The sequence below is a fragment of the Musa acuminata genome, chromosome BXJ3-6, assembly GCF_036884655.1.
Source record: "Musa acuminata AAA Group cultivar baxijiao chromosome BXJ3-6, Cavendish_Baxijiao_AAA, whole genome shotgun sequence".
Classification (NCBI taxonomy): Eukaryota; Viridiplantae; Streptophyta; class Magnoliopsida; order Zingiberales; family Musaceae; genus Musa; species Musa acuminata.
Genome location: NC_088354.1, coordinates 41,095,619 through 41,117,713, shown reverse-complemented (window position 1 = coordinate 41,117,713; position 22,095 = coordinate 41,095,619). Strand labels below are relative to the sequence as shown.

At 43.3% G+C, this 22,095-nt stretch overlaps 3 protein-coding genes and 1 long non-coding RNA gene across 7 annotated transcripts; 3 read left to right on the top strand and 1 right to left on the bottom strand.

Annotated features, from left to right (window-relative positions):
• Positions 1–2,610: 2,610 nt before the first annotated feature.
• LOC135641761 (uncharacterized) lies at positions 2,611–6,698 on the top strand. Its single transcript, XM_065157456.1, has 3 exons — positions 2,611–2,935; positions 4,303–4,383; positions 6,050–6,698. Exons 1-3 carry the CDS (start codon positions 2,774–2,776, stop codon positions 6,443–6,445), a joined length of 639 nt encoding a protein of 212 aa, XP_065013528.1. The 5' UTR covers positions 2,611–2,773; the 3' UTR covers positions 6,446–6,698.
• Positions 6,699–7,790: 1,092 nt separating this feature from the next.
• On the top strand, positions 7,791–14,030 carry LOC135641760 (brassinosteroid LRR receptor kinase BRI1-like). 4 transcript variants are annotated; one of them, XM_065157452.1, is made up of 4 exons: positions 7,791–11,318; positions 13,365–13,611; positions 13,701–13,817; positions 13,892–14,030. In XM_065157452.1, exon 1 carries the CDS (start codon positions 7,887–7,889, stop codon positions 11,256–11,258), a length of 3,372 nt encoding a protein of 1,123 aa, XP_065013524.1. In that variant the 5' UTR covers positions 7,791–7,886; the 3' UTR covers positions 11,259–11,318; positions 13,365–13,611; positions 13,701–13,817; positions 13,892–14,030. The 4 variants fall into 4 exon arrangements, with proteins under 4 accessions (XP_065013524.1, XP_065013525.1, XP_065013526.1 ...); XM_065157453.1 differs by having other exon boundaries at positions 13,903–13,981; XM_065157454.1 differs by lacking the exon at positions 13,365–13,611.
• Positions 14,031–16,775: 2,745 nt separating this feature from the next.
• LOC135640228 (uncharacterized) lies at positions 16,776–20,928 on the top strand. Its single transcript, XR_010497211.1, has 5 exons — positions 16,776–18,579; positions 18,886–19,441; positions 19,707–20,079; positions 20,351–20,665; positions 20,791–20,928. It is a non-coding gene; the product is annotated as an uncharacterized LOC135640228 (long non-coding RNA).
• LOC103990004 (tryptophan aminotransferase-related protein 4) lies at positions 18,736–21,294 on the bottom strand. Its single transcript, XM_009409003.3, has 5 exons — positions 20,812–21,294; positions 20,360–20,657; positions 19,878–20,143; positions 19,186–19,472; positions 18,736–19,098 (listed from the first exon to the last, which is right to left on the bottom strand). Exons 1-5 carry the CDS (start codon positions 21,111–21,113, stop codon positions 18,890–18,892), a joined length of 1,362 nt encoding a protein of 453 aa, XP_009407278.2. The 5' UTR covers positions 21,114–21,294; the 3' UTR covers positions 18,736–18,889.
• Positions 21,295–22,095: the final 801 nt, after the last annotated feature.

Genomic DNA, 22,095 nt, shown 5'->3' with positions numbered 1-22,095 from the left:
TCCAATAATTCATGGGCTTATTGGATATACAATAAGATAGGGGCTCCAACGGATATCTCATATCTGAATCTCTACTCGTCGTAACACCTATCATATGTGTGTGACCCTCTAGGTCCAATATTGAGCTGACTGTAAGTCATACCTATCAGAACTTCTTTTGACTTAGTGAATTATTATTTACATAATAATTCACCCGACTTATCAACTATAGACGTACTAGGTCACTACGCTGTAGTCCCTAGATGATACAAGTGAATTCAATCCTTTGGACCTATTTATCCTTAATTACCATATACATATAGTCCCTCATCCATCTAAAATCTCAGATATCATATACCAGGTATGGTGCCATCAGGCCCATACGGTTTTTCCTCGAGTCTCGCTCTAATCGGATTCTCCTAGAGAACTCTTTCTCTCTCAATTTGAATGACCTTGGCTAAGAATTTATTTGAGCAAAAACACATAGATATTCCTCTCATGATACCGAGAGCGGATGATCCTCTATCGACACTCAATAGCCTTTGTAAGGTTGGCTATCACTCTCAATAATCGATTGTATTAGATTTGAAACTTCCAAACCTATAAATTCGATATCAAAGAGTGAAGTACTCATGCAGGACATCCTTAGTGTTTCAATTATAAGGACCAGATACACTACTAGGACTACGAAATCACTAATTAACAATAAGGCATTATCAACCATCTAGTATTCCATGAGCGGATCAATTAGTGAACACATTCTCCAATAAACACTTGCATTATATCATTAATGTCCCCACACAAGCAGCAGCTATGAGATAAGCTGCCTCCATCATATGGACGGGTATAAAACACACCAGTCTATCCGGTTATCTCGATGTCCCTTTCGAGTAACTTATGACCGGGATTATTTAGGATCTTATTTCACATATACATATGTATATATATATATATATATATACACACACACACACACACACACATATATATATATATATATATATATAAAGTGATAAAATATCAAAATATAATAAGCAAAAAGAATGCATATCATGTCACACGTGCCATCACTTACGTGATTGACTTGCAGGGCACCTATGACTAGTAAGATTCAAGTAAAACAAAGTGGTGGTATGATGGTGCACTAAATTCCACAGTTGGGAAGCGAGGTACTCCCTTGGTCAGTAGTTCAATAGGCCTTGGGTGATCTTGAGATGCTGGTACCGCATCGAGTAGGGGGATCCCGACGGGCATCGGTGCTAGTGGTGGTTGAGGTATTGATCACAGAGATGATGGCATTGCTTGTTGGGCTAGCCGAGGCAAGAGTTGGGCGACAGTTTGAATCATGCCCATTAGCGTTTGCACCTGTTGGCAAGGTTAAGGAATACCTTGGAGGGGATAAGTAGGTGGCCCGAGGTTGTTCTGGGGGTAAGAGGCCTAGGTTATTGAACAAATGCTAGTATCGCGTCGGTGTTTATGTCAAAGTGGATGCATTCATCAAGGAAATGATGACAATTGCCTCTCTTGAATAAAAGTATTATAGGTCGGAGGCAGGGCCTCCTCGTTGGAGCCTTCCTTGAGAGGATTAATGGACAAACATTCCTGTGATATCAAACCCTCCTTCTAGTGCCAAAAATACTAGGGAATTCGTCATCGATGTCTGAGTCAACTTGATGTGATATATACTCGAGAGTACAGGAGTATCCAACATGGTGACTGAGGTGGTTTTGAGGTGGAAGTGTCATGCTCTCGAGATATCATACAGACTAAGACCAATGTTGGGGGAAAATTCTTAACCCAGTCCCTCTAATGCTCAAGTTACTAATAATGTCTTTTAGTAGGTGTGAGTTTTTCTCGGAAAGAGTAGATCTTGGCGTGACATCAGAGATTAACTTTTATACCTGGTCTTGGAGGGCATAATCTGTAACAACCTTAACATCACCCTCTTGGCGTTTTCTCCATGTCGATGATAGGTGGGAAATAGCCCTGAATGACCTATATGGGACTTCTGTCTACATAAACAAACGAAAAGAATGACCTAAACCTTTTCCTTTTGTGATAGTTTCCACATGGTGATTATATGTCGGATGATGATTGATCGTTAATATATTCCATATTACACTCATATAAAAAAAAATGATCATTTTAAATTTAAATTATAATTCCAACAGCTAACCAAATTCCACCTTTGATTGCAACGTTTACGAATTGAAAATTTTGGTCATTTTGATTTTAAATTTAAATTATAATTCGAACAGCTAACCTAATGCCACTTTTGGTTGAAACGTTTACGAATTGGTTCATATTAAAGTTGTACAAAATTAAGCACGTGCCATATGTTAATTAAAAAAGGAAAAACACACGAATCTCCCCTTCCTTACGTGGGACCCACATGGCAGGGAGGGTTAACGAGAGAACCACGTAGGAAGTTGAGTTTGGGTAGTCGTATGTTTGGTACGTGTCGAATATTCCGAAAGAAGGCCCTCTGCGAAAACAAAACACGCAGCAGTTTCCTTCAGCGCTCGCCAACGCCGCAACACACAAGACGCCAAAATCCAAAACAGAAAACAACAATTAAAAACAAAAAACAAAAGCAACCCCTTCGCCTCGGTCCTCTTCTCGCTATCTGGCGTCGTTGGAGCGCATTAGGACTCCACGGGGAGGAAGAAGAAGATATCGCCCTCTCTCTCTCTCTCTCTCTCTCTCTCTCCAAGGTTCCGTTCGCCTCTGGGTCTCGATTGATCAATTCGGCCCAGCCGATCGCGTGTGTGATAAGAGATCGGTGGGATTTGTGATGACGAGGAAAAGGAAGACAGAGGAGGTGGCGCCGATGGACGAAGCGGACCGGACCATTTACTCTACCTTCTGCGGCGCCGCCAACTCCCTTTCCCAGCTCTACACCCAGGCCATGCACCAACAGACGCTCTCCTTCGACGCCGGCGAGCGCCACGCCCTGGTTCATCCTCCCCTCCCTCCTTTTCTTTCCTCCCGCATCCTTATGATTTGGTTCTTGCCCCGATCGTACCTCGATGATTCCTGGTTCTCTGTTCTCCGGATCGGCGATGATCGATCCTGCGGGGATTTCGCTTGGATCTTTGTTTCCCTCGGTCTGCTGTTGTTGTTATTGTTGTGGCGTCAAAAGATATGTTTTTGGTTCCTTTGATCGTGCTTAAGGCTTGGCTGATTGGATTCTGTTCATAGGATGCGTCTTATCTTCTTTCTTTGTTTTTCCTACAATATTTTTTTCAATGCTGCTTTCTATGTGAATCATGGTTTGATTCTATTGTTCGGGAGCGATCAAATGCTACCACAAGTTGCATGTGATGCATCGCTATTTTGCGTGTGGATACGCCGTTTACATGAATTAAGCGGTTTCCACAATCAGTTCAACCTTATTGATGATCGTTTTGCACTGGAGTTTTTACCCTCTTAGTTATATGCTGCAAGCTTCAGAAGTGGAAATTACGTGCGTTGATAATTGAACTACCTTTTATTGCTGATCTACTTAACGCTGTTTTGACTTAGATTTAATCTCCATAAGTAAGAATGATCTGTTTGCACCGTTCATTGTAGTTGCATTTTCTCCTAATGACTACCCCTCAGTTCTGCAAACTCCTCCTTAGAAAGGGGAGTTCTTACTTAACCAGTTAAGAAAGCAGCAACATTTCCTATTGTAGATTCATAAGATACATTGTGAATTTTTTAACTTATGGTTCTTCTTTTACGCCCTTTGTTTATCACAATGAACTAATGGAATCCATAGTCTTCTGCTTCTGTTTGGGACATTGTTGATTTCATAGATCACAACTTGGAACTATGAGTGGTTTAGATCAAGGGAAGTTGTTCGAAGTGTTATTCTGTGGGTTTTGGTAGTCAATTTAGTTTAAGGACCTTGATGTTGTGTTATGCTGTTGAACAACTTCTTACTTGTGTCTAAAGTGAGAACTCAAAATGTAATAACACTAGGAGGACGAAGAAACTAATCACTCTGTATACTAGTTTCTAAAGATTTGAATGGAGTCCATCCCTTGCAAATTATACTTGGAATCACTTTAACTGACTGAAGTTTCCCATAAGGTCCTAGGATGTTTGGTTTCCGCCTCTATGTGATTGCTTTAACTTTACCGAAATTGCCATTTCTTGTATGTAACACAGCCTTTTTTTATGTTCTCACTCCCAATGTATAGGTATAACATGTATTAAATAATCAACAATCAGCAGGTGTATTATGTATCTGAATTTTCTTCTCAAATATTACTTTTTCTAGTGGGTCTCAAATTGCTCTATCATATGCAAAGCTAATCATATTATTCATTAACACAGGAGAAGCTCTATCAGTGGATCTTGAGACAACATGAAGTTGAATCGAGGTTGACTGTAGCTGATGTTGTCACCCATATCCAGGTTTCTATAATGATTTCTATTTAGTTGACTTTGTTGTATCTTCTCCATCTATATTATCTTCTCATTTGTTCTACTGCTACAACTAGAAGAGTCAAGAAGTCATGAGTCCCAATATATATATATATATATATATATATATATATATATATATATATATATATATATATATATATATCTATTCATTCTTTGACCATCTTCCCATCATGTGTATGCAACAGCAATTTCCTGCTTTTATTACTAAAGAAACATTTTTGTAGTATTTTACCTATTTATGTTTTTGGAATTGGACTCAGAGATTAATTTTCATAACAATTAGCTTCTTTGGAGGTACTTGTTGTACTTGTTCAGGCCTGAACAGGAACCTTGAGGGATATACATCATATACATCATATGCATAGAGCTACGCATAGAGATATACATCATATACATCCTATCCTGAAATCTCTTTTCTTCCCAAAGGGAGTGGAGGATGAGAGTCAATTGCGTTTCAATTTAAGAAAAGCTGAAATGCATTAGGGGAAGCGGAGGGAGCAAGGGGAGGGGAAGGGAAATGAGATAGGATAGGGGAGGGAAGTAAAGGGAAGGAAAGGTAAATGAGATAGGGGAGGGGAAGAGAGAAGATTTTTCAAGGATATTAAGCTAGTATAAAGTTTAGAGACTTCATTTTTCTACTAGGAATCAAGACCATGTGAGAATGGTTTGCTTAATCTCCAAATACAATTCCTCAAAGGTTAAGCAGTTTTCCATCACTAATTGAGTTACAATAGTCATGTTAGTTTCAATGGATGAGTTCCCAGATCTAGATATTGAGTCTAAAGTTCCCAAGTCATGCATAACACCATATTTGAACCATGCTCTTGTACCTTTTTTTTTCAAGGATTAATATACAAAAAATAAAAAATAAAAATCCTTGACCCAAAGATCATGTTTTGTGTTTCTCATGATATGATCGTGTAATAATACTTCATTGTTAATGATGTGATCTCTTAAAAAAAGCACCTACTCTGCTTTTGAATTTAGTAGGCAGCCTTCTCATTATTTACTGTAAATAAACTTATTCCAGTAGTAACTACTTCATTAGGAAAATGATTTCAAGGAATATTTACTCACAATTCAACATCCTTCATGTCTTGACCATGTACTAGATCTCCTTGCCCTCTGATTATGGTGGCAGGGAGCATGAATACATAGATGTATTTTTCTTACAAAATGCTGTCTTTCTAGTAATGTTATATCAAATTTAAGTATATCATATTTGGGGTTTTGTTTATTCGGGAGTTTCTTCCACTTGGTTTGCACAAATAGTGAATCTCCTTTGTTGATGACGATACCAATTAGATTGAGGAGGTTATCATATCATTGTTTCTATATCACTATACTTTTCCAAGTCTCTGAATGTTATGTGCTTCACATTGTTGCTCATTTCTCATACTTTCTTATTTGGTTATTGCAGTAGCAAGAAGTCTCTAGGGAGGCATCTTGGTAGTTAGCACATTGTTGTGCAATTGATAGGTTTCAGTTTCTGGTCCATATAAGAGTGTCTTAGACACAAATTATTGTAACGGAAAGGAAAATAATATAGAAAAAGAAGTCTGTCTGATATACTAATGATTTTGTTTGTTAGTATTTGCAAACTATCATTTGAGAATTTGCTTTCATCATGCAGAATGAGATGGGCTACGGAGGAGATGATTCGTCAACATCACCAATGTTGGAATTCCAACAACAAACCCAATCCGCAAGTCATTTTACAAACTCAAGCATCCAACCATTTCCTGGTTTATCTGGCCAGGTCTCAACTGGTATCGCCCCTCGCAGCGGTGACTCCGATCATGCAAAAAGCTCTGCTTTCTCAAATGCACTTTCAAGCTCTGCTTGTGGGAGCCTTCCGCACTATCGCCTTGCTCAGGGAGGTGGATATTATACAAATGGTCCATCCACTGGAGAGGCTGGTGCTAGAAGCCATGATCCTAACCAAAACCAGGAGCTTCATTCTCTCAGCTTCAATGATTCTTCTATGGATATGAACCCAGATAGTCCAAAACATGAATCTTATCTATGAAATTCTCTACCTAAGCTCTCAGTAATTTATTTTCATTCATCAATGTATATAGTTATATAGCCTTGGTTAGTACTGGTTTAGATCTCCATACGCCACCCTCAAGTCAGGATGACAAGAACAAGAAAAAGGTCGAGATGTCTGCATGTACATAACTTTCATGGTGGGCTATTTTAGGAACCGATTTGAATGTTTGATAATAGCTACTGCTGTGATGGCTCTTTCGTTTGGAACCACTTGCAGTTTCTTGTTTCGAGTTGTCTTCTGCTGTTGGACCTAAAGATGTCTTCCATAATGTTCGTTTGAGATCTGAGAGTCGCTTTATGTAAATAGCTATTGATGCTGCTATTTTGCCATTTATTCATAAGACTTATTCTCTTGTTTGCTAGCAATTAGATTTGAAATTTACATCTCTTGACAGAGCCTGATACCATTTCCATGAACAGAGAAACAGATCCGATTGAGTTAAGTATTTATTTTCCCTTCTTTTTGATCCAATTTCCATCCATCTTGCAGTTAATTCTGTCACTCTTCTTTTACAGGGCAATTGGGTTGGTCGATGGTTGATCCTTCTCCCTCCCGCAGCTTCATGCAGAAGATAAGCTTCAGAACCTGCACGATACAACTTGAAGATCAGCAGAACCTGATGCTGATGAGATATAGACTGCATTATTATTGCCAGGTATGGGAGGGATTCAACAGGACCATACTACTCGGATAGACTCATCTGTGTCAGGACATGGTCTGACGACCGCACAATCTCCGGTTTCTCCACGCTCATCATTCAAACAGCACATTGAGAGGCCACGGTGAACTGCAAGCCTTCCACCGATATCATAGAGTTAGTCGTGTAAACCGTTACAATTGTATGTAGCGGTTGTAAGATGATATCACTCGGTAGCCTTCTTTCGTAGCCGTTCAAAAATGATGATGGCTATGGGAAGGCCCCACGAATGCCCTCCAGCTGGCATCTGCACACATGTTGGTTTCTTGTGTCATATGACTTGCACGGATGTGTCGGCTTGTCAGAGTATGATGGAGTATATTTGAAGCGATATTTCAGAATAGTGCTTTATATCACTGTCACAGGTCAGAAAACCGTCACATTCTCCTAATTCACATGACGTATATAACGGATAGAAAAAAAACACACACGATATGTATAACGATAGATGCAAAGCATACGCCAATATTGTTATTTTTCTGCAAGGACGGAAATACTGACGTGGCAAATGAGGACGGGGAGCTTCTCGGTGAGCGATACCGATGTGTCGTCACCTAAGTCGTAACGTTGTCGCATCCCAAGTCGGGCAGCATCGGTACAAACACCTCGTCCCCTTCCTCCCTCCCAAACTTCCTCTCTCTCTCTCTCTGTGCCGCTGCGCGAGTCCAACACCCTCTCCAATGACTCAAGTCCAACATTGAGGAGAACCCAGTCGACGCCATGAGGGGTGTTGAGCTCCGCCGCCGCTCCTTCCTCCGCCTCGCTTGCTTCCTCAGCCTCCTCGTCGCTATCAGATCGAGCGACGCCGGAGACTTGGACCTCCTGATGTCGTTCAAGACTGCAGTAGCAAACCCCCAGCTGCTCCCGAGCTGGGACGCACTGCGCGGTCCCTGCTCCTTCTCCGGCGTTACGTGCGGCGCGGGAGGCCGCGTCGTTGCCATTGCGCTGCAGTCCGTTCCTCTCGGCGCAGAGTTCCGCGCGGTGTCGTCCTCCATCCTGGCCCTGGGAGGCCTCGTGAGCCTCTCCCTCCGCGCCGTCAACCTCACAGGGGACGTCGCTGGGGTCCGCTGTGGCGGCCGGCTCGCCGAGCTAGATCTTTCCGGCAATAGCCTCCAGGGCTCCATCGCCGACGTGGCCTCTCTCGCCGCGGCTTGCTCCGGGTTGAAGTCTCTCAACCTCTCCGGAAACTCGGTTGGTGTTCCACCTATGGCCGCGGGAGATGGTCCCGCGGCCGTCGGGTTCCAGCTCGAGACGCTTGACCTTTCCTTCAACAAGATCTCCGGCGAGTTCGACCTCCGGTGGCTCCTCTCCAACCTCGGTTCCCTCCGCCGCCTCGACCTGGTCGGAAGCCGCCTCTCCGGCGGGATACTGGCCATCACCAACTGCTCCTACCTTCAGCACCTGGACCTCTCGTACAGCGGCCTCTCCGGCGTGATCGGCGACGGGGTCTTCGGCCACTGCCGAAGCTTGGCCTACCTGAATCTCTCTTCCAACCACTTTACCGGTACTCTCCCCTCCGACCTCTCCTCTTGCACTTCCTTGAGAACCCTCAGCCTCTCCAACAACAACTTCTCCGGCGAGTTACCCGTCGAAACTCTGACCTCGATGCCGTACCTCGCGATCCTCGAGTTCGCCTTCAACGACGTCAATGGCAGCCTAGGGGACTCGATCACGAGGATGCCGATGCTCGAAGTGCTCGACCTGAGCTCGAACCGGTTGTCGGGATCGATCCCCTCGGAGCTTTGCCCGAACCCGGGCTTCGCCTTGAATACGCTCGACCTCCAGAACAACCAGCTCACTGGCGGCATCCCGGAGTCTCTGAGAAATTGCACCAAGCTCGTAACCCTCGATCTCAGCCTCAACTACCTCACCGGAGCCATTCCTTCCGGTCTGGGCTCGCTGCCTTCCCTCCGTGATCTGATCATGTGGCAGAACTTGCTCGAGGCAGAGATCCCGCCGGAGCTTGTCAACCTCCGATCCCTTGAGAACCTCATCCTCGACAACAATGGCCTTAACGGTTCGATCCCTGCTGGGCTCGTCAACTGCACCAATTTGAACTGGCTCTCTTTGTCGAGCAATCACTTGAGTGGAACGATCCCCCCGTGGATCGGGCAGCTTCATAACTTGGCCATTCTCAAGCTCGGTAACAACTCCTTCTCCGGCCCTATTCCGCCGGAGCTCGGAGACTGCAAGAGCTTGGTATGGCTGGACCTCAACAATAACCAGCTCAGTGGATCGATTCCGCCGACCCTGGCGAAACAGTCCGGCAAAATCGCGGTGGGCTTGGTCACCGGCGAGCCGTACGTGTACCTGAAGAACGATGGGACCAGTGGATGCCGTGGGACAGGTAATCTCCTTGAGTTTGCTGGCATCCGGCCGGAGGACCTTGACCGGTTGCCTAGCCGGCGGTTCTGTAACTTCACCAGGGTTTACAAGGGTCTCACACAGTACACCTTCAACAACAATGGCTCGATGCTGTTCCTCGACCTTTCTTTCAACCAGCTGACCGGCCAGATTCCCAAGGAGCTCGGCAATATGTACTATCTTCTGATCCTGAACCTTGGCCACAACTTCCTCTCAGGTTTGATACCTACGGACTTGGGGAGCCTGCGATATGTAGCCGTGTTGGATCTTTCTCATAATGCTCTTGAGGGACCAATCCCTTCGTCCTTCTCAGGCCTTGCTATGTTGGCTGAGATTGATCTCTCGAACAATGAGCTTAATGGATCGATTCCTGAGCTAGGTCAGTTGGCAACCTTTCCACGGTACCGATATGAGAACAATTCAGGCCTTTGCGGGTTTCCTCTCCCATCTTGCGAGGACATCGCTGGTGCAAATTCGAGCACCCAACATCAGAAGTCCAACCGGAGGCAAGCCTCTCTTGCCGGGAGTGTTGCTATGGGATTGCTCTTCTCTCTGTTCTGCATTTTTGGTTTGATCATAATCGCAGTGGAGAGTAAGAAACGACAGAAGAAGAAAGATAGCAGTAACTGCTCGCGGGACATCTACTTTGACAGCCGATCTCACTCTGGCACTGCCAATTCAAATTGGAAGCTTACAGCAACTAAGGATGCCTTGGTTATCAACCTTGCCACCTTCGAGATGCCTCTCAGAAAGCTCTGTTTCGCCGACCTGGTTGAGGCCACCAATGGCTTCCATAATGATAGCCTAATTGGTTCTGGTGGATTCGGTGATGTTTATAAAGCCCAGCTGAAGGATGGCAGTGTTGTTGCCATCAAGAAACTGATTCATGTTAGCGGGCAAGGTGACCGTGAGTTCACAGCTGAGATGGAGACCATTGGAAGGATCAAGCACCGCAACCTAGTTCCGCTGTTGGGCTACTGCAAAGTTGGAGAAGAACGACTTTTAGTGTACGAGTACATGAAATTTGGGAGTCTAGAAGATGTCTTGCATGATGGGAACAAGGTTGGAATCAAGCTGAACTGGGCAGCCAGGAGGAAGATAGCCGTGGGGGCAGCTAGAGGTTTAGCATTCCTACACCACAACTGCATTCCTCACATTATTCACAGAGATATGAAGTCCAGCAATGTTCTTCTTGATGAGAATTTAGAAGCTAGAGTCTCAGATTTTGGGATGGCAAGACTGATGAGTGCAGTGGACACGCATCTGAGCGTGTCTGCACTAGCAGGCACCCCTGGCTATGTTCCACCTGAGTATTACCAGAGCTTTCGTTGCACCACCAAGGGAGATGTTTACAGCTATGGTGTTGTCTTGCTCGAGCTGCTCACTGGGAGGCGGCCGACGGACTCGATGGACTTTGGTGACAACAACTTGGTGGGGTGGGTCAAGCAGCACTCCAAACTAAGAATAAGTGATGTCTTCGACCCAGAGTTATTGAAGGAGGATCCCTCTCTTGAACTTGAGCTCTTAGAGCATCTTAAGATCGCTTGTTCCTGCCTTGATGATCGGCCATTGCGTCGACCAACCATGCTAAGGGTGATGACAATGTTCAAGGAGATACAGGCAGGTTTGTCCATGAATGCCACATCTTCTGCCCCAGCAGCCTCAATGGATGGTGGCTTCTATGAGGGGGATATGAGCTTGAAGGAGAGCAAAGAAGAGAAGGATTAGAGCTGGAGATGAATTCAAGAAGGAAATATACTTCCCACATGAAGGAGCTGATTTCATTCAGTAAGGCTCCCCAAACACCATTTTGGCCTTTTCCTTGGCAGCAGTATGAGAAAAATTTTCCCTGTAGCTTCACTGTAGATCATATTATATATCTATAAAACAAGGTTGTTTTCTCCCTTTCCTTTTCGTTCATATATGTTGTTCTAGTCTTGTCACAAGTTCTGTACATAAAAAGTGAAATTTTTTTTTTGTCTAGAATTACTTTGTCCGAAATTTGATTACACAATAGTTCTGTTAGCTTCATCTGCATCACAGAATACTTCTAGTGAGAATACTCAAATCTGTGTATCTTCATTCCTTGCCAATTTTATTGGTTTGAGGAGCGAGAGACAAGTGACCGAGTACCACTACACCGTGACTGGACTGACTCACTTTTTCTAGTAAAATTAGCTGAAATTCTTATTAACACATCGTAGTGAATATAATTGTTAACATGGCTATTATGAGCTAGTTTGAGAAAAGTACTTTGGTTCTTTTTGGCACTTGATCTAAGTTGTTTAAAATTTCAAAATTGACTGTTGTCGTTAGCAGTCGCTTTGGATTCTTTTTTTTGTTAAATAGGTCATCTACCTACCACATATATTCACCATATTTTTCCATATGGTGTATGTTTTAAATGCTTCGACTGCTAGTCCACTAAGTCTAGCATGTGCACTTTTCCTTTAGAAAATTGGCTTCCAGCTTTTGCCTCACACTTGTTCACTCCAGAAACCTAAGAACTAAGGAAATCAAAACTTACAAATGCCATGCGTCAAAGGATTGTTTAAAGATTTTGTCACTGTCCATTTATCTCTATCAAACCACTAGGGGATATGAAGATTTTGTCATTGTCCAAGTATCTTGTGACCATTAAACATTGCAAGCCATAATGAGTTATAAAATAAAACACACCAAATTGTTGAATGATATGCTATTTAGTACTGCTGGCATCACAACTATGACAAATGTTTAATCAACAGATCCAAGCTGTAGTGATTCACTCTTGCTGTGATTTTACTTGCTCATCTATTGGAGCTTCATTGATCTGTTGATTGTTGATGATCGCTAGGGATGGTCTTGGCAGATGACTAAGCTAGAAAAAGCACAGCAGAGATTAAGCTATAAAGTGGAAGAAGATAAAGATGCACTTTAGGTAGATCAAAAAGTGAGATTTGAGTACATAAAAGAGAATACTATTTAGGTAAGAAGCCTAAGTTTTCCTCTTTAGATATACAAGTTAGATTTCAGAGGTTTGATCTCAGAAACAGTGACATAAATATTGTGCTCTGATTGGGAATGACCAACTAGAATAATGAAAGTTAATATTTATTGAGAAAAGTTTCCATAAGATAGACAAGTGGAGAGAAGCTAATTGATATAAACATCCAAATGTTGTTGTAACCATGAACTCATGAGTGGAGGGCCCTCTGCAAAAGTAAGAAAGTTTTAATTGAGGTGGTTAAAGACGTTGCAGGAACAAGGACCACTAAAGCAATCTTTACATCAATCATTGCCAAACATGGCTCCATCCATTTACCAAATGGAGTGTAATGAGTTCCATTAGTTGTTCAATAGAGATCATAGATGATGCAAACACAGTCTCTCTGAAAAGAATTCTGAAATGTGGGACATGCTAATAATTTACGATGAGAAGCAGCAACCCTTTTTTCTGAATGAGGATGCCCATCTGGGACTAGACTTTGCATCATCATGGGTGTTGTGGTGTAAGGGTGAATCTTTGCAATCTATAAAGTTCCACCCTGTAGTTAGCAAACAAGGAGTGTCATGATGTGTTGGGCCCTAGGAAGCATTGTGTTGTTCTAAGACCACCATTGCCCCTTCAGATAAAAGGATATGAAAGACATAGGACATTTCAATCATAATGCACTTGATGGTCTACTGTGCAGCACTGGAAGGCCATGAGATTAATCTTCTAAGGATGAATCATGAATGAACAAAAAGCAGCTACTTATATTCAAAAATGTCCTTTTATGACACTATGATTGATGAGTTTCTAATATAATGGCTGTCCTCAGTACTTGACGCTGATATCATTGCCTTCTACAGGAATAAAAAGACATAACACATGGGAACCAAGGATTTTTGAACCTTGTCTTGTAGATAAATGATGATGCATGCATCATGGCAGTTATTTTGAGCTTATTCATGGAGTCCATGGCTGTTCTCGCCAAATTCATGTGCGCTAATTGGTGTAGACATCCTTAACTACTTGATGGAGACGAAAGGAGGATGATAGAACCGGAACTACAGTGTATCGATTTGATTAATTTCTACTTCATGCACATGATTCGAGGTTTTCTTTTGATAAAAATCACGTGCTTATCGATCAAATGAGTCCTTTTATGTTAATTGTTGTTCTTGACTATGAATGAAATTATGCAGGCAAAGCATTGGGAGAACACAGAGGTTCATGGAAGTCACAAAGTAGCAGTTTTTGAGAGGCCAAGATAAAGCACAAGATTTGAGAGCTGGAGGGAGCAAAGAGCAGCAAATTGCATGGTAAGTTGGAACATCACCGTAGTTCTCCGTTCTTCTAATCGAAATTTGAGGTGAGGAGATGTACTGATGCCCAGGATGAGCACAGTGAGTGGATAAGCATAAAAAACTGTGGATAAAACAATGGCTGCACCTACAGCTCGCTTCCATGGCACGGGGTGCGGCACAAGGGCGTGCTGATGGGGAGGGTTTGCCCCCCTACCAACCCTGCAGGGTCTCCTTCAGGCAGGAGGCCGTCACCATCCTGCTTCAACTCTTTGTTCATGGAGGCAGCTGGTGCCTCCAGTCTTGTTCATGAGTGCCATGGATCACCTAAATGTCTCATGGTGATTAAATCTTTAGGCCCCAATGATTTCGATGAGGTAATTTGTTTTTCTTGAAATAAACTACACTTGGATTTGATTGTTATTACCCTTTACTAATTTGCAGAAGAGGTATAATTTCCTATATCTGTTTATCATAATTTTTTTGGAAAACAAAATTAGTAGATGGTTTAGAGATTAGTATAATCTTACCGGTAGATTATACTAAGCAATCTAAGGTTTTGGATTGGAATGATGTTTGACTTGGTAGCTCAGATACAACTTTGATTGAATGAGGATCAAGTCAATATACAGTTACAGTTAAGTGAAGGTTAAATTTCTTGTGAAAAATGAATAGGTGTTGGTTCTCATCTCTCTACTACAACTTCCTATTAACTTTGTGTGGTGGAGTTCCACACGTGTACATCATCTTCCCTTAGATAAATAGGCATATAGAAAGAGAGAGGTGGATGCTGGCTGTGCCCACGTGCATGGGGGAGCAGGAAGCCCGCGTCCCTTTCTCTCTTTATAGAGAGAAGTATAAAAGAGAACCACCTGAGCAGTATCATCCGTGACCTAATAAGTCGGGTTTTGGTTCGAACCCGGACCGGACTGGGCCGGTTGTTCAGTCCCGAAATTTGGACGGTTGCAACGGGGCCCAGGATGACGTGCACCATCTCGGAGATGATGGTGATGGAGACGGACGGGCTGAGGGTTCACTGTCACAGGACAATTATTAGGTGGGTTGGTGGGTCCGGACCGGGCCCGGTCCAACCCGGCCGGGTCCCAAAGGAGGACAACAAGGACGGGCCCATGTACACCGTAGAGGAGTAGACCACGATCTGCTCGTGGGTCGTGCAGCCTCACATGATGTTGATAAGGCCATCTTCTACCCTGTAGGACAAACAAAGCCTCTGCTCCTTGGCAACTTACTCATGTCTACATAGTACTACTATATGCATAGTATTAAGCATGCTTTGCTTGAAATAACAAAATACAAGCTGGTGTCTAATTGTTCTCAAGTGTAAAAAGGAAAGCAATAGTATTAGGCATTGGATGAATATATAGCTGCGATGTTTGTGTGTGTGTATCTGAGAGAGAAAGGATTTCTAGAAAAGAGAGAGAAAATGGTTTTCTTATGCTGGAGCTGAAGACACCTCTGTAATATGAACTCTTTTTCTTGCCAAATTGAGTGTTTGTGCAGAGTTCCAAAACTTATTATATGCATTCTACAGGAACAAACATTATCCAACCAATAATTTGAATTCCAAGTGACTCAGTTTATCCTGTTATTAGATTTAAGTAGGAAAATTCTTTTATAAGGATGTAGTCTTTTATAAACTTGTGTGGTGCGTTGTCTTGAGTGGAGACACAAAGTATTTCTGTACATCTTTAATTCTGGTATATCATTCATTTTCTTGTACAAAAAGGATAGCTCCTGTGCACTAAATGTCTTTTTGTCGCACTGTAACTTTTTTTTTACCTGCTATAGTGCTTTGGCCCTCTGTTTCTATCACAGCCTTTATGTTTTGAGTTGTCAGTCCTTATCTTCTTTACTGCTTCATCTTGGTTGGTGTATTTTTTAGTGCTCTGTCCTTTTACAGGTCCCACCACTGTCCCCTGGCTTTATTGCTAAAGATGAAGATAAAAATGAGTAAAAGATTAGAATCTTTGTGAGAGAACCAACCAAATTGTCTTCTTTTGCATACTTGATGGAGTTGCTTCTAGATGGAATTATAACAATCAATAACTTCAAAACAAAATTAAAGTTAATGAATGGTTAATGCCCAAGTAATGCCTGGAATATTTTCAATTGCAACTGCAATTAATACCAAGGACTGCATTCTCCAAGTTTTTAACTAGCTCATTTAATGCTTCTAGGAAAACTAAGTCTGATATCCATAATTTATTGTTTTCTTTATGGAACACTAATTCTTTTTTTTTTTCTTTTCCTCTTTAGTTAGATGTTCCATGGACTGGTTAGATTCATCATGGGTTCTTTGTTTTCCTGTCTCTCTTCTGACCCAGCCTTTCCAATGTGTGATTTTTCATTCATCACAGCAAGGAGGATCACTTGTGAAGATGGTTAACATAAGACAACTCTAAGATCATGGAACCACCAAGTTTACAGCTGATTAACACTCTGTGTCACATTCATTAAACCTAATCTTTGTCTTATATTTTTTTTCTGCTTCTGATACCTAATGCCTGTCCTACTGAGAACTAAGAAGTCTGCTTGGTTCAACCTATTTTTCTCATTCCTTAATAAATCCTGATAGCACCTCATAAGGGAGACCAGAATAACAATTTTGAAGAAATTTGAGAAATAAATTAAAATTTCTCATAGAAGAAGCTAAATGCTATCATATTTCTTTCCATATTTCATCATTTTTTTTTCATTGAATAAACACATTTCTGATCTCCTTCTGAAAGTGACAGTCCAAGGCTCCAAAATCCAGCTCAGGCTTATCTGTGGAGTGGGACATAATGGAGCATGTCATGTGTGGTGCCAACCAAGAAGAAAGCTCACCCACATCTTCCATGCACATTCTCCACCACTTGACATTTAGAATCAATTCTTTATATCAACCAACCAACAAAGATGGCCAAGCAATTCTTCATGACCCTTACTTGCTACTTGATCAATGGAAGGTCTCTGTATGTATCAGAATGAACAAAGAAACAACTGTTAGAATTCCCTCCCATCTCTCTCTCTCTCTCTCTCTCTCTCTCTCTCTCTCTCTCTCTCTCCCTCCCTCCCCCCAACACACACACACACACATTACTTTAGCCTATTATCAAGTTGCTTGTAAATTGTCTAGTTTGCAAGTAAACCAAGTGTTTGACAAAATGCTCATCAATATGTACAACAAGTTTGTTGGGTATGTTTCCCGCTGTACTTGCAGGTAGATGTTGAATTCTGGGATTCTGCCAAGGTGTTGCATCAGCTGGAGCTTCATGTAATGTGGCACCAGATCATCAAACAAGTCTCCCTAAACTATATCAGATGTACTGGTCAAGATGGGTCAATCCTACATCAAATCATATACCAAACACAACAGGGACTTATGAAGCTGCATCTCAATTCAAATTATGAAGTCAAGACAACTTCTATTGTCTATGAGGAGTGTAAACTCTTATCAATAAAAGGAAGCATTCGCTTTCATCATGAACTTCCCTATCAATTTGGGCTGTTTTGCAGCGGAAGATGACTTTAAGAGTTGATTCTCCAATATGGGGAACAACAGTCATTTCCTCTCAGAAGCAGCCAATCCCCACTAAGAAATCAGTGGATTCCTCAACGGGTTTTCAAGGGGCGCAAGAGAGATCGATAGGTGATCATCCAGCACAAATTGGGAGATGCATTGGCCATATTGATGGAGGTGACAATGTCTCAGGATGCGCATTTCATCAAACACCTTCGTTGTGGGCCACTGGATCACGTTGCTGTTTTCTGGGAATAAGCCCGGCCCATTTAAAGCTAAAAAGGTCTCGTTATGTTAACTACCTCAGCCGCGACGAGCAGCGGGGTGGTTCGGCTCGGCCGTGTCGAGAAACATATAAACCTCTACCGTGGTGAAATTTCTCGGTCGAAATGCATCCGCTCGCCGTCCACGAGACATGGGCTTGTTGCCACGCCTCCGCTCCTCCCCTCGAAGATGATGATGGTGTTCTGGAAGAGTGGCCACGTAGGGAAGGCCCAAAGAATCCAGGTCTCCGGCAACGCAGTGCTGTCCGTCCTCCTCGACTCGGGCCGCTTGGATTCTGCCTCGAAGTTGTTCGCCGAAATGCCTCCGACGAGTGCGACGTCCTACACGGCGATGATCGATCGATTCTCGAGGTCGATTCGCGTTACGGAAGCGCGGTATCTGTTTGATTCCAGTCCTTCGGGCGACCGCAACGTGTTCTCGTGGGCAGCCATGATGTCTTGCTCTGCGTCGAACGATGAGCCCCTCCGCGTTGTGAGGCTCTTCGAGAATCCCTACGGGATCTCTTTGAGTAGTACTGTGCTAAAATCTTGTGGTTGCTTACGATCTCTAGTGGCCACAAAGCGGATCCATTCTTTGACAATGAAGCTTTTGGGTGGGGAAGGAAAAGGATCGATCTTTGTTTCAGAATGCTCGTACCTCAAATTGGACTTGCTTTGACTTGAAGGATTCAGAAGAAATAGAACTACTCTATCAGATCGAAGGATGTTGGCAGTGATTGGTCCATTATATTTACATTGGAGATACAGACAGTAGAGTGATATGGATTACTTCTCTCGAGGCTAAAGATGTTGAAGGGCAACTCTGGGAGATGAGAATGAAGAACAGAAGTTGAAATGGTGTGATTCAATTATCAATGCTGAAAAGTAATTCTGCTCAATTCACCAGTTCTATTACAAGGATGCCGTAAATGACATCAAATCTAAGGAGATTGAGCCTTCAAAATGGACTCAGTTGAGCAAGCCTGAAGGAGAGGTAGGTGCACAAACCTTGTACTTATGTCACTGGAGAATTATTATGCTGGTATTCCGTGGAACAATCTTTTGGGTTATCCTACATCTTCATATATGGCCGTTTACACTCACTTTGATCACATAGGTGTCATAAAATGTGTTAACAAAATACAAGTCATTGCTGAATAAACCAGTTTTTATTTGTCCAAGCATGATACAATCTAGTTTGATAAACCGAGGATCTCATAGTTGCTAGCTAATATGAGCAAGCGATACAACAACAAAGATGCATGAATACAAGTACTGACACTCCTGATTGCTTGTTCAGGGTCTCACGAGGATGCAATCAACTCCTTGGATAAGAGAGCCTCCATCCTCATCGTCAACAAATCAAAGTCATCTTCTGTCTTAACAAGGCTTAGGCGTGTGTAATGGCTGTTGGCTTCAAAGAGTGTACCAGAGCGCGAGGTGATGCCCGATGTCTTAAGCACAGAATAGCAGTCCTTGTCTTCCTCCGTCTCGCACTTTAGCCAAGCATAAGCTGAATGATTGAGTGTTAGTAATATCTAAAAACTGCTTCAGTAATCCTTCTTAAGGGAAGATGGTAGCTTTTTTTCCTCATTATTACCTGGAGATGGGTCTCGGATCCTTTTGAAGTAGTTGCAATAACGAGGAAGGAGTGGTTGGATAGAGAAACGATTGGAAGAGGAGATGAGCTTATGCAATTTGCTCCACCTCGTCTTCAGTGTCTTGTAACCAAATTCGAAAATGCCTCCTCCTTTTCCCATCTCTGCTATCACCACTCTGATGAGCTTCAGAACTCTTAGTTGGACATCACAAGAAACAACCATGGTGTTCAAAGACATGTATTCTGCAGCTTTCTGGTATGTTTTCTGATCCTTTATTACTGCCCACCTACATCAGAGTGAAAATACAGCAAAGAACTATATTATCATTTTTGCCTAATAAAAGAGATTGTTGTGTAATGATGCTATTTATTTAATCCTGATTAGCTTTTGGCTTTAGGACATTGTCAACTTGTCTACAAGATCGCTGGTGATTAATTTATTATCTTTGAAGGAAAAGAGAAAAACAATTGTTGTTACAATAAGTTTTTGCTCTGTTTCTTTCTAATGTTGATGTTTGTAGGCTATGGAGCAACAATTTATCAGAACTCAGTCACAGCTAGGATTTCCATCACTGCTTGTCCTCCAAGTCTTACTCAAGCCCAATAGGTGAAGCTGCAAGTATGTTACTGTTGCTTTAAACTAGGAAGTTTCATGGCACAAAATGCATTGAAGTGTATGAGGAGGAACATACCAAAGCCTGATACCAGCATGGCCTGAGATCTTGGAAATGGTAAACAGCATAATATCTTCATCTGCTGGAGCTGGTATTGATGAATAGTGAGGCCAAAAATAGGCATGATCATGGATCACTGCCGATGCACCGAGAACAGATTGCTGCAAGAGCCCATCTGGATCGTTCGGCGAAGTGACATACTCAATGATCTTTGTTGCAGGTGAGACTGATCCTTTCACATAATTAGATCTAATTCCTATACATTCATGTTGTCTTCTTCCAAACTGCAAATGAATACCAGAAGAAAGTATAACTTCATACTAACTTTATGGTCTCTGCATAAGCAATTGAAAGGTTGATCACTACACCAATCTTAGAATTGTGTTGTTACAGTGTTGTTCATGCTCAGCAAATTACATTTTCTGATAGGTTTGACTGATGTGTGTGCTGATGAATGTGTTTGAAGCTAAATAAGCTGTTGAGAATTGCAGGATACTTACTGGGTTGTGGGGAGCCGATGCAACGAGACATGCAGGGGATGAGGAGGCATTGTCGGCAGAGAGGGCGTGAACCAGAGCATGGAGGAGCTCGGCTACCTCTGATCCAAAGAGGATGAACTTTCCATCCGTGATTGCGTTCTCCGCAGCTTTGTGAAGGAGACGAACATGCCTGTCGAGCTCGGCGGAAATGAAGTCACCGCCCATGGTCTGAGAACTCATGCACTGCCATCCTGGCAAGACGATCGAGCTGGTTGATGCATGCTGCTGCCAGTATGGCTCCAAAAACAATGGATCCTCACTGCGAAGGCAAGCAAGAATCACTCGCTTGTTTCATGAGCTGATCAAACACCATTGAGCCAAACAAGAACTTCTTTCTGTTCTTCTCTTAACGAGATTTGAATTATCGCGTCGGCGACGTTGATACCATGCAGAATTGGGAACGGGCATCTCACCTGTCGGCGTCGGCGGGGCAGTCGAGCAGCAGCTGGGAGCAGTCGTCGCCGGAGTAGCACGCGTTGCACTCGCACGCGGGGAGACCTCCGCCGGCCAGAAAGGCGCGGCCGTGGCCAGAGCAGTCGATCGCGGCGACGGCCTCGGCGTCCCTGGCGGCGGAGCGAGCCCACCCAGGCGGCGGCTGGTGGCGGGACAGGACGAGGTAGCAGAAGAAGAAGACGTTGAGGAAGAGGGAAGCGTGGAGGAAGAGAAGGAGCTTCAGCCCCGGGCGCCGCCGCCCTCCACGTCTTGCCTCGTCCATTCACACCGCACACGCAGGAAGCCGCCGCCACCTTCGGCATCGATGGTATGGATTCTGCGACTCGTTTATTCCGAGAGAGAGAGAATCTCGAAAGAATATTACGCTAAGGAATATACCATGTAATAATTGGCATGGTTAAAACGGGTCGGATTCTATAAAAGAAGTCCGAATCCGTTTCCTCTTTTGATCGGTTTATGAAATGTGATTGCAGTGAAGCGGGTGAGTTCCTATAACTTTATTCGAAAAGTAAATTATTCGCCTATAAATAAATCATAATCAGAACAGTCAACGTTTTCGTTTATTTGGGTGAATTAAGGCCGATTAAAAGATGCATAAATTTAATTTAAACGAACTCGGACAGACGCCGCCAAAAAAAAATCTGCATCCGTAGCAATCCGTCCGTCCATCCATCGAATCCAGACAAAGTGAATTGGGTCTCCGGCAGCAGGCGGCTATGGGGTTTGGTTCTTCTCGGGAAGCTAAAAAGGAGTCTCTCCGGAAGAGCATTATCTCTGCACCGGAATTTAACACACGACATGACATGTCCTTCACGCAATTCAGCATGATGATTGCAGCACTCACTGTTGCTTCTCATATGCTGCCACCCTTCCACGGCATACGAAGTCACAGGGGGCGGTGCAGTGAACCGAACGATGTCGTCGACGTCGACCGCCGATTGCCCTCTCGTGAACCGGGTTCGGTTCGAACTCCGCGATTCACGGCCGCCAAGCTTGCCTGTCGAAAGTAGCGAATCGGCGCGAGTGACGTGTGGGACCCACCGATGGGGCCCTTGACCTCTCCAATCGGGCGAGGGGGTGGGGGGGGGGCGGTCAGGTTACAATACATGTGACTTCTTTCTCCGGTGGGTTTACGTAGCATTGAGACGTGAACAGTCGATTGTATATGACAAATCTGGAATTCATACCAAATACGTAGCCCTCTCATTTGTAGCAGCCCACAAAAGACGCGGTGTTCTACTGGC